Genomic DNA, 12,521 nt, shown 5'->3' with positions numbered 1-12,521 from the left:
TGGTAGGGTATTGTGTGTGCTAGAATGCGTTTCGGGATGATTCGTTCTAAACATTTCATGACAACTGGGGTCAGGGCTATGGGGAGGTAGTCATTTAAAGAAACAGGGGTTTTGTTCTTTGGCACTGGACTGATCACTGAATGCTTCCACACAGCAGGTACACGACAATCCTTCAGAGATCACGTGAACAGGCTACTGAACACACCACACAACTGATGCGCATGTTTTCAGGAGCAGTCCACTGATCCCATCAGGGCCTACTGCTTTTTTTGACAGGCGACTTGCGAAAAGCAGATTTAACACTTCCATCATTTAAAACATTTTCTTTAATCGGGGCAGTTTTTTTTCAAGTTCATTGTTAATATCGCTTCTTTCAAAGCGACGGTGGGTCATTCAGGTTTTGAAAAAAATCTTTCTGTTGCTATACTGACATACATGTTGTAGAGACTGGTATTGTGTGTTGTCCAGAAAGCAGTTTCAACCCTTTCCATGCATCTGCCATATTACCGTTTTGGAAACAACGTTCAACTTTTTCTTTATATAGTTTCTTTGATTCGTTTATTTCTTTTGTCAGTTTCTTCTGTACATTTTCACGTTGACTTCCATCGCCGCTCTGAAAAGCTGTTTTCTTTTCATTATGTTCCTCGTGTGAGCCGTGAAGAGAGATCTTGCTCTTGTAACGTCTATCGTCTTTTTCTTAGCCGTCTGATGCACCTGAATAGAATCATTCAGAGAGCGGAGTTCTAGTACTTCATTCGTATCATTTTCGCTCTGTTTCCCTTTCGCTCGAGGGGAGTGAGTTACTGGAGAAGGGCGGGGTTGAAAACAGCGTTTGTTGCGGCTGCAGGCTATTTATCCTCGAGACTCTGTGAACGACATATATTAGTATTCTCTCTACATTTCGACATCTCTTATAAGCACCCCCCAGTTCGTAAAAAGAACACCATTTGGGCAGGACTGGGGCTGCGTTTCGTCTGTATTCTGACAAACTTCATACCTGTGCCTTCACGTTCAACAACACCAGGCCACAGGTGTCTATCCTGTGTTCAGCTGCAAGGTGCTGGGGACTGCTGCTGGTCAGGGTCCGACCGTGTGTCTCTCTAGACCACCCGTCCCTTGGTACACCAGTGACGGGTCCATCGAGGAAAGCAGAGCTGGGAGAATTCAAGAAAGGATATTAATGACAGACCAGAACGTCAGTTTTGACAGGAATCTGCAAAATAGTATCGTTTGCAATTAGACCATAGGATATTTTGACGTGAGTCTATTTGCAAACGATGCTGCACAGTTACTGACCTCTCTCAAAAGGGTGTGTTTGTGTGCGGTTTGGGGTGTGTGTGTTTAAATGTCTATTTGTGTGTTTGTATGCATGTGAGATCAAAACCAGCAATACATCAGTATTGTGCGATGTTCCAATAATAAGTTGTGTCTAATGAGTTAAAGACCTGCTTCGGTTGTAATTGTCTACATGTACCCAAAGCCATCGTTCGCAATTAGACTTGTCCGTTCGCATTTACCCTCAGGCACCCTTACTATTTCAAACGTCGATAATACGTTAAAAAGAATGAGCAGACGAACTTTTTCTGGTGCAGCCAATCGAAGAAAGCCTTCAAAAACAAAGGAACTACGTTTAATTGTCGTGCGATATGTTATCTTTACAGTACTGATACATCCTTCTTGTCCCTTCGAATTCATGTTGCTTGCATTGTGATATTTTCTCCGTTTATACCCATAAAAACCACAGTGCTTGTCAAGAAAAATCCCGATGGCTTTATTTTATGCCAGCGCATGAGATGACCCGATTTTTTAGTATGACGAACAGACACGATAATGCATTCCTAGACACATGCACAACAAACTTATGTCGGTACACTATTCTCGAGTACGTGCGTTTGTGGCTCTTTGCCAAGAACGTGTTGACACTGAGATATGAACAACTGGATGAAGTCTAAACACTGACGATAGGAAGCTGTTGTCGATGTCGGAAAGGTAAGGTGGTATTCTGTCCTAATGGATTGTATTTCTGACACAGAAGCGGCACGTATTTTGTATACATGCACATGTTGCAAGAACGACGGATGGACTGATTTTTCACACAATGTGTATAGTTTTCATCCTAATTTGTGATCATGTGTCTGTTATTTGGTAATGTCAGGAATGTGTCATTTTACACTGACGTCGATGCTAATGAGAATGAAATATTGATAGAAAACGATGATTCAGAATATGTAGACCACCTGACAACTAACCAAGAAGTATTGATTGCAATTATGTTTTTAATGGTAAGGTAGCAGTTGGTTTTCTTGTATAATTCTTCAATGTTTTGATTTGAAAAGGGAATTTATCCCACTAATTGGACTGCCATTTATCCTTCCTCTTTATATATATGCTTTATATATATATTTTTTTTTTTTTATAAAAGTGATACAAATGATCCAAGCAATTATAAAGGAATTTCCAACGTATGAGGTAAATTTTATTGCTCCAGAATGAACAAGAGACTGGTAGAATGGACTGAGTTGAATAGTATAGCATATGAACAGCAAGCCAGTTTTACACTTGTATACTTTATTGGCAGCTGTTCAGAAACAAATTCCAAATTATCGTAAGTTGTATGTTGCTTTTTTAGATTTCGATAAATCATCTGATTCGATTTTCAAAAAATCTATGGCCAGTACTTGTAAAAACTGGGTAAAAGGTATACTTTACCAGTACGTAAAAAGTGTGTATGAAGATGTAAAAGCAAAGATACAGTGTGGTGCAAATTTCAGTGGATACATCAGTTGTACACAAAGCGTTAAACAAAGAGCTGTCTGTAGCCCTTTTCTATTCTTAGTTTTCATAAAAGAGTTAACTATAACAACAACAGTATTGGTAATAATTATAATGATAATAATGATGATAATACTGATAATAGTAATAGTGATAATAAAATGCTGGTTTAGTTACCACAGTACCCCCCATCTGAGATGGGGCTCACAGTGCTTTACAAAAAACAAACAACAACAAAAAACAACAAAAAACACACAGTTAAATGAAATCACACAAACGTATGTACAAAAAAATCAGCATGGGCGATATCAGTTTCACATTACCGGGGTCCAAAAGAAATACATCACTTTCATCATAGTCAAAATATACACCAGGCATCACGAAGATTACACACAAAATGCGTAAGTGTGAGGGTAATGAATTCCACTGTTTGGGTGCAACAAAAGAAAAGGAACGTTCATCGAAAGTTTTTGAGCGAATCTTTGGAATACACAGTGTGCGCATATCGTTTGGAGAACGGAGTTGTCTGGATGGTGAGTTCAGTTTCAGTTTCAGTAGCTCAAGGAGGCGTCACTGCGTTCGGACAAATCCATATACGCTACACCACATCTGCCAAGCAGATGCCTGACCAGCAGCGTAACTCAACGCGCTTAGTCAGGCCTTGAGAAAAAAAAAATATATAGATAAGCTTACATAAATAAATAAATAAATAAATAAATAAATAATTATGATATAAAAAAAGGTAGTAGTAATGAAAAAAAAGAAGAAGACAACAATGATGATAATAAATAAGGAAATAAATGTAAAACATGAAGACATACATTCACACATACACCCACACATGCATAACAGATATGCACCAAACACGCAGTTTCACAGATATGAAAGCACAGTCAAATACATATAAACGTACATGAGCTCCAACACACACACACACACACACACACTCACACACACATTACCCTGCACCTCCTCTACCCCCCTCATCCACACACTCATTTCTAGTCTATTTATCGCAGCTTCCACGGCACACACACACACACCCACACACACACACACACACACACACACACACACACACACACAGATGAACGCTTACTTGTACAAGCACACACACACACGCCCATATCTCCCACCTCCAACCCCACACACATATATACAAAGATATATATATATATATATATATATATATATATATATATATATATATATATATATAACATATATACGTTCCAATATCCTGTTGCTCCCACAGTGTAGGCATGCATACACTCACATACCTCATCCTCTACCCCACCTCCTCCCTGCACCCCCACCTCCCCCTCACACACACACACACACACACACACACACACACACACACACACATGCACAGAACTCTCCTGACACTTGTGTACACTTACACTCTCACGCATGCACAAACGCACTCAAAAACAGACCCACACTTACACACAAACACACACATACACACACGCACAGAGGCTGCCACTGACTGGCCGCAAGAGGGATGGGAAAAGATCTCTGATGCCAAGAACGTGGCGTCTAGTGTGTTGCTCAGTCTATTGTATTTGGAAAAGCCCACAGAGATTCTGTTCCGTTTTGAAGAAATTTGCGCAATGTTGGTTTGGAAATGATGCCGATATTTGTTTGACTTGCAAAGCATCGTGCTCTACCTTTCATGTTAGACTTACGGCCACTCCCTCTCTCTGCTTTTATTTCTTTGAGGCGATCGATGGTGTGATGGCCTTGTACCTGTTCTTTTTGATATTCTTTGACTTTTCTGAGGATTTCCGATTTTCCTAGATGTAGGCCGCTCGTTGGTGTTGCGTTACCAGCAAGTCTGTCAGGTCGCTCATTTCCCTTAACTCCTGCATGTCCCGGGCAGTATGACCATGTGAGTTTTTTAATCTGAAAGTTGCGCATTGCCTTATGCCACTCTGGGCTTCCCATTCCGTTTTCAATTTTCTGTATGAGGTTCATTGAGTCGGTTAGAATCATGGCATGTTGGTTTCCGGGCGTATGGATGGACGATAGCCACTGGAGGGCATGTGTCATAGCTTCAGCTTCCATCGTTTCATACTGCAGCGTTTTGAACTTTCTAAGTTTTTGGACAGACGGCAAGAAGAGACTTTTCTTTTATCTAAATTCCAGTTTTAATTTCTCAAGGAGGCGTCACTGCGTTCAGACAAAATCCACATACACTACACCACATCTGCAACCAGCAGCATAAAAACTTAACTTCCATAATCTAATCTAGATAGAACAGTTTATGTGTCTTTGCAGTTTCTGTGGTTAGGTATTGGTGAATGGAGCTAATTTGTCAGGTTGCTGCATATGCTGACCTACAAATGTGGTTGACGTTCGTGTACACACACACACACACACACACACACACACACATATATATATATATATATATATTATAATTATGCATATGTCGAGTGTCACGTCATCTGAAAGAATGCATCATAAAACTGCATGCACATGCTGAGAAAGATATGTCTACCAGTATTGATGAAGGCTTACGCAAGTAGGAAAGGAGTGCTTTGTGTGAGTGAGAAGTGCTTCCATATTGTTATTATCATTTAGTTTAATTCGTAATGTGTTATCCATAATTTGACATACGTGAAGCACGATCAGTTGTAAAGTCAGGATGTTTGACCTTGTTTGTGTAGCGTGACAGTTCTATAACGCTGCGTGTCGCCGATTAATTGACTGGAAACAAAGTAACATTGGATGACTGTATAAAGAGGCTTGGTGGGCATGATAAAGAGAACGTGACCTAAGGCAGAGCTATGTGGATATCAGGACAGAAGGGATAAAGGTTGTGATGAGTGATTATTCATGATGATTGTATGGATGTGTTATGAAAGATAACTTCAAACGCAAGAAATAGCTAATCCAGAAACCCAAAAGTTGTGATGAAGAATGTGCAGCAATAGTGTATGGTCTAGTGTGAAATGCTGTGCTGAGAACTAACGAGTAAGAGCAAAAATATTACTTTGGTTCAAAATCCAGAAGTGGATTGTTTGTGACATTAAAAACTGCATTTTCTGTGCTGTGTTAGGGTCAGTAACCTAATTGCTTGGGTGACAGCAGGGGAATATTTGTAAGTGGGAATAATTGTACTGCATTTGATTTGATAGAGTTGTTCACAAAACCATTTCCAGATTTTTGCTTTGCTTTGTTCTCTGATCCCACACTGTTCTCTGATCTCACACTACAGAATTGGTTAAATAGTTTGTATTCTGCGTCTAAAAGATTAAAAACTGAAGTAAACATAGACAAAATAATAATTTTACTTTCTAGAAATGCGAGTATCTGGCAGCTCATGAACACGGAAACATTGAAAGTTCTGCTACAAACTGCTACAAGTATCTGCATACATGTTGTGAAGTGGCCGTGGCAGTTGGAGGCCAGTGTACTCAGATTTCAATGCATACCACAGGAAACAGACAAGCACCAATACTCCACGATTTTCACGTGCACTGGGACGTCAAACACGTGCTTTTTGTTTTTAACGCTTTTTGTCACTGAATAAGGTGGTTCGCTTGTTTGAAGAAGTGGCAGGCAGGATGCACATCAGACACTTCAATCGGCCCACGCGCAGCTTGACGGTAGTAAAGGTTATCAAAGAACTTCACCCTTTAACTTAGGAAAACTCATGGTTGTCAAAAAGCTTGCCAGCTCAGTTTCTGAGAACATGACTGACTTTTTATATTGACTTTTCCCACGTTTGTCATTGTTTGGACAGTGACTCACTTACATGTCTACATGAGTTGTGATTTGCTTTTATAAACTTATATACAGTTTTGATTTCTTCTACAGGTAGAATCTGACAATAGCCATGCTATTTCTAGCTGTATTTTGCTTGTTATCTTATGGATGTCATTATTTAGATGTGGAAATAGACATTTTTGTTGCACAAAAAATTATCAAATTATTATCATCTTCACTTTAAATGGCTGAACAGCTATCTACAATCAAACAAATTGGGAACAAATCCAAGATGCAGAATCTACAGTTATTTTCCTGTACAAAAATATTTACTTTCTTTCTGTAACTCCCATAGTTATTTTATTAACATTTTTTTTCTTACCCCCAAATCCTCAAATTCTCTGAGAAAGGGAGAGCGCTTTTTTCTTACAAAGTTCTCTGGCACTCAACTGGCTAGTGGAAGTGGAATCTTCGATACCTTAAATTATATTTGCACACGTCCTTCAAAAGGTGTACTTTGTCTTGAATTGACATCGTGTTGAAATTCTACATGTGTGTATGTAGCTGGCATGTGTTTAATGCACAATGTGTTTTGTAAATTAACCTCGTCAAATAGGGTTGTGGCCTTTTCTTAATTTTTTTCTTTTCTTAAATATTTCAAATTTATCGTCTTCCCTTTCACACGCACACGCACACATGTACACATACACACACACACTCTCTCTCTCTCTCACTCTCGCTCGTTCGCTCTCACCCACTCTCTCCCTCCCACACACACTCACACATACAGAGAGAGAGAGAGAGAGAGAGAGAGAGAGAGAGAGAGAGAGAGAGAGAGAGAGAGAAACTACCAAACGCTTCTTGTGCTCTTACGACAAAGACAGACTAATGAGCAGATGTGCAGACAGACAGGACAAGAGAAGGGTCTGGTGTATCAACATGCCTTGTGCAGTACACGCACAATGCAAAGTGGGACGCTAACTTCCCGCGAGAGAGGGTAGTTCATCATGGCGCCTATATCCCGAGCAAGCGAGTCTGCTTCGCGCATTCCAGTTTAGTAAGCAGGTCAACCATTCGGTTGTGAAGCTGGCAAGGACTGGCAGACAGACCGTGATTATTCACAGCTCACACATTTAAGAAGGCAGACTGACAGGTTGGTGTGGTTTACGTGAGGACGCGTGATCTCTCTATGTTTGTTGGTTGCTGTATGTCGGTTGGTCTACCAACCTCTTTGTCTGTCTGCGTGTCTCCTTGTATATTTGTCTTCTTTTTAATCAGGCAGAAGACAGGTCATAGTTATCCGTGTATCTGAATCTTGTTTTCTGTCTATGAGTTATTGAGTACCCCAAGGATCATTTTCATTATCAGTTTTAGGCCATTCAGTCATGGGTGGAGTTGCAAAAATCGGAGTAATGCATGTACTAGGTTCTTACGTAGTAAACGGAACAGAAACCTAGCATTTACTGAGAAACATAAATGATGACTGACCATGGAAAGCTGACGTTTGTGTGGAATTCCATCCAAAACAGTTCAGTGTATTTACTTTTGTGTTGATTCTGTTTGAATGTTTTATTTCAAGATTTTTTTTTCACGAACATGGGGTAGCCAACGCGTTAGATGTGTTTGAAAGTCGGGCCTCTGTTGCTTTTAAAAAAAATAATGTTTATGATTTTTTTAGATAAAGAATACACCAGATGTGTTTTATCGAACGTGCCTATTTCACCTGATATGCTGATTTTTATTTGTGATTTGGAAAAAAAAAGAGCAGATAATATTTATCGGTCAGATTTTCAACCAATTACTACAAGGAAAAAGGAGATTTGATAACACTGCTGATCTCTTTACGCTGGTGAAATAACATTTCATTCATTTAGTTTCATTTTGGGCCGTGTCTCTCCCTCTCTCATTCTCTTTCTCTCTGTGTGCAGATGGACCAGGGTAAAGATGAGCAAGACATCTGTTCTCAAGTCCTTCCTGTTTGGGCTCTGCGCGTGTATCAACTTTTCCATATCTGTCACCCTTATGATTGCCATGAACACTTTGTTCACTGATTGGCTGACCTACTTTCAGGCAGATAAAGGAACCGTTTCCGCTGTCCAGGCCACGTGCGTTGGTCTATATTTTGGAGGAGGTAATAATAATAACAATAACAATAATAATAACAATCATCATCAACATCATCATGGTAATCATTATTACTATCATGATTCGCATCATTCTTCTTCTTAGTGGCCATAGTAGTAGTAGTAGTAGTAAGCAAATCCAAGATGACCAATGCAGAGCAACCGACGAACCGACCTTGTTGCCCTGTTGTTACCACTTTTACTGTTGTGTGTGGTTCGTCCGTCGGGATCGACGAGGACCATCTAGTCATCCTGGGGGTGGGTGGGTTGGGATCTGTGGGTGCGCCCGGAAGGTCCTGATGCAGTGTGGACAGGGGATGGTGGCGGCTGTCGGGGACTTGCTGGCACTGCTTTTCCTGGCCTGTCTGCGTTGCTCTGCTGCAGCGATTCTGTTGGCCTCACAGGATTTGGCGCCTTTGTGGACAGCTGAACGCCACTTTGGTCTGTCCATTGCATTCAGCTCCCATGTGTCGTGGCTGATGCTGAAGGCCTTCAGAGAAGCTTTCAGAGTGTCTTTGAAGCACTTCTTTTGGCCTCCATGGGAGCGCTTGCCATGTTGGAGTTCGCCATACAGCAGTTTCTTGGGGAGCCGGTGGTCTGGCATGCGAACTACATGGCCTGCCAGCGCAGCTGGGCCTGCATCAAGATTGTGTAGATGCTGAGCAAGTTTGCACGAGTGAGCACCTCTGTGTCAGGGATCTTCTCTTGCCACTTTATGCCGAGAAGTTTTCTGAGGCTGGTGGTGTGGAAGTGGTTCAGCTTTTTGGCGTGGCGTTTGTAGACCGTCCATGATTCACATCCATAGAGCAGTGTGGTGAGAACTATTGCCTTGTATACTTTGAGCTTCGTCTCCAGGGTGATGCCTCTTCTGTTCCAAACGTTCTTATGGAGTCTGCCGAAGGCAGCGCTGGCTTTGGCGAGTCTGGCATTCACCTCGTCGTCGATGACAACTGTGCGAGAGAGTGTACTGCCCAGGTATGTGAACTTGTCCACCGCGTTCAGTCGTTGCCCGTTGGGGAAGATGTTTGGTTCAACGTAAGGCTTTCCTAGAGCTGGCTGGTGCATCACCTCAGTCTTCTTTGTGCTGATTGTGAGGCCAAAGTTGTCACAGGCAGCAGACAACTTGTCGACACTGTGTTGCACGTCAGCTTCGGAGGCAACGTTGAGAGCGCAGTCATCAGCAAAGCCTCCTGAGGTTAAAGAGTGAGCCATCTGTGCGGTACCTGATGCCAATGCCTACGTCAGCGTCTCTGAAGGCATCTGTCAGCATGGCTGAAAACATGAGTCTGAACAGGGTGGGGGCAAGAACACACCCTTGCTTGACTCCATTGGAGACAGGGAATGGTTCTGAAGTCTCTCCGTTGTCTTGGACTCGGGCCAGCATCCCATCGTGTAGTTGCCATATGATGGTGATGAACTTTCTGGGACATCCATACTTCGCCATGATTCTCCAAAGGCCATCTCTGCTAACAGTATCGAAGGCCTTTGTCAGATCGACATAGGTGGAGTAAAGGTCGGTGTTCTGTTCCTGACACTTCTCCTGGAGCTGCCTGGCAGCAAACACCATGTCAATAATCCCGCGTTCTTTCCGGAAGCCACACTGGCTCTCTGGTAGGAGACCTTGCTCAAGGTACGCTATGAGACGGTTGAGTAGCACTCTGGCCAGAGTCTTGCCTGCGATGGACAGCAGGGGTATTCCACAATGGTTCTCACAGGCCTGACGATTTCCTTTGCACTTGTACAGGAGTATGATGGAAGCGTCTTTGAAGTCCTGTGGAACTGCCTCATGCTGCCAGATGAGCTGGAACAGCTGATGAAGCTTCTCAGTCAGCGCCATACCACCTTCTTTGTAGACCTCAGCTGGAATGGAGTCTGAGCCAGGGGCTTTGCCATTGGATAGCAGACGGATAGCTTTCTGGGTCTCCTCCAAAGTTGGAATGGCATCCAACGACTCACTGACTGGCACCTGGGGGAGTCGGTCGATGGCTTCATCATTGATGGTGGAGGGGCGGTTCAGTACACTGTCAAAGTGTTCATCCCATCTCTCAAGGATCCCGTCCTTGTCAGTGATCAGGGTAGAACCATCAGCACTGAGGAGTGGAGCAGATCCTGAGGTGGTGGGACCGTAGACTTCTTTCAGGCCGTTATAAAAGTTCTTCATGCCGTTCCTGTCTGCAAAGCCCTGGATCTCATCAGCTTTGTTGCTCAACCAGGAATCCTGCATCTGCCGCAGCTTCAGCTGGATGGTGCTGCGTGCGTTCTTCAGTATGTCTTTCTTTGACTGTGACTTGGGATCTTCAATGTGGGCTCTGTAGGCTTGGCGTTTGTCTTCTAGCAGCTGCTTGATCTCAGTGCAGTTTTCACCAAACTAGTCTTTGTGCTTCCTGATAGAAGGCCCCAGGCACTCCATGGCAGTGCTGTACACCGTCTCATGCAGTGCGCCCCATGCTGCCTCCACATTCTGGTTTTCCAGCACGGTGGACTCAAGGCGTTCCTCCAGGGTGTCAGCAAAGCTCTGCTTGATGTTGCCTAGCTCCAGCTTGTTGACATTCAGGCGTTTGAGTGCTTTCATGCCCTGAGGCCGTCTCTTGGGCTGGATGCGGAGGTTAAGCTTGGAGACGATAAGGCGGTGGTCTGTCCAGCACTCGGTGCCGCACATGGCTCTCGTGACTCGTACGTCCTGCCTGTCCCTCTTCCTGACGATGACAAAGTCGATGAGATGCCAATGCCCAGAGCGAGGATGCATCCATGACGTCCTGTTACGGGTAGGGAGGCAGAAGATGGTGTTTGTGATAAGAAGGTCGTGCTCAGCACATGTCTGGAGAAATAGTTGGCCATTGCTGTTACAGTTACCAACCCCATGCTTCCCAATCACTCATTCCCAGGAGGTGCTGTCACAACCAACTCTCGCGTTAAAGTCACCAAGAATGATGAGCTTGTCTGCGTTGGGAACGGTGGTGATGACAGCGTTCAGGTCCTCGTAGAACTTGCCCTTGATCTCATCTGGGTTGGTCATGGTGGGCGCGTAGGCGCTGACAATGGTGGTAAACTTCTTTCCGTTGCATATAGGGAGTTTCATCGTCATCAGGCGATCGTTCACTCCTTTCGGGGGGCCAGCCAGCTTGCCAACGAGGGTTGTCTTCACTGCAAAGCCAACTCCAGCCTCACGTCTCTCTTCAGGTCCGCGACCACTCCAAAAGAAGGTGTAGCCTGCGCCTCGCTCTCAGAGTTCGCCTTCTTCTGCCAGTCTGGTCTCACTTAAGGCAGCGATGTCGATGTTGTACCTGGCTAATTCACTCGCAATGAGTGCTGTGCGTCTCTGTGGTCTGGCTGAGTCGCCTCTGTCCAGAAGCGTACGCACGTTCCATGTGGCAATGGTCAATGGGGTGCTCCTTGTTTTCTTCTTTCTTTCCTTTGTGTGTCGACCGCTTGAGTAGGGTCCCCGTCAGCCGCGGTATGCTGACTAGGGCGGTGTGGAGCAGGCAATGTTTAGGGCACCTTTTCTAGCCCCTTCCTCATGCCATGGAGGTGAGCAGTGCTGTCCTGAAGAGGGCTGCTCAGTCGCTCAGGGGGCTGCCGATCTCCACCGCTGCTCCAGTCGGTGAAAAACGACCCTATGGCCTGAGCCGCCTGTGTGCAGGTCCGCGGCTACGACTGCCAGTGTACCCACACCTGTCGCTTCGTCGCTCGCCTGTCGCCACAGGGCTTGGGGAAAATGATGGTATGGGGTGAAGGATGACTGATGACTTGCGCGATGACTTTGTTTATAGTGAGGAGGAGCTGCGCACCGTCGACCTCACTCTCATGTCCGAGACCATCTGTATCCAGTGGCAAGACGAGGTCAAGACGACTGAAGATGGAAACGGATGCAGTGGATGACCAGGATGTCCTATGTGCCTCATCCTGCCC

General features: G+C 44.0%; 1 protein-coding gene across 4 annotated transcripts in view; it reads left to right on the top strand.

Moving 5' to 3' along the window:
* Positions 1 to 1,877: 1,877 nt before the first annotated feature.
* LOC143290921 (uncharacterized) overlaps positions 1,878 to 12,521 on the top strand; it is a 23,803-nt gene continuing 13,159 nt past the window's right edge. The window contains exons 1-3 of one of the 4 annotated variants that reach the window (XM_076600485.1): positions 1,893 to 1,989; positions 7,442 to 7,642; positions 8,418 to 8,620. In XM_076600485.1, the coding sequence (XP_076456600.1) occupies positions 8,434 to 8,620 (187 nt within the window). In that variant the 5' untranslated portion in view covers positions 1,893 to 1,989; positions 7,442 to 7,642; positions 8,418 to 8,433. Of the gene's footprint in view, positions 1,990 to 7,441; positions 7,643 to 7,765; positions 8,018 to 8,417; positions 8,621 to 12,521 lie in introns of those variants that run through there. The other 3 variants (XM_076600484.1, XM_076600486.1, XM_076600487.1) reach the window with 3 other exon arrangements.

This window comes from Babylonia areolata, chromosome 16 (assembly GCF_041734735.1).
Source record: "Babylonia areolata isolate BAREFJ2019XMU chromosome 16, ASM4173473v1, whole genome shotgun sequence".
Classification (NCBI taxonomy): Eukaryota; Metazoa; Mollusca; class Gastropoda; order Neogastropoda; family Buccinidae; genus Babylonia; species Babylonia areolata.
Note: the sequence above shows the minus strand (reverse complement) of the source record. Positions and strands in the feature narration are given on the sequence as shown.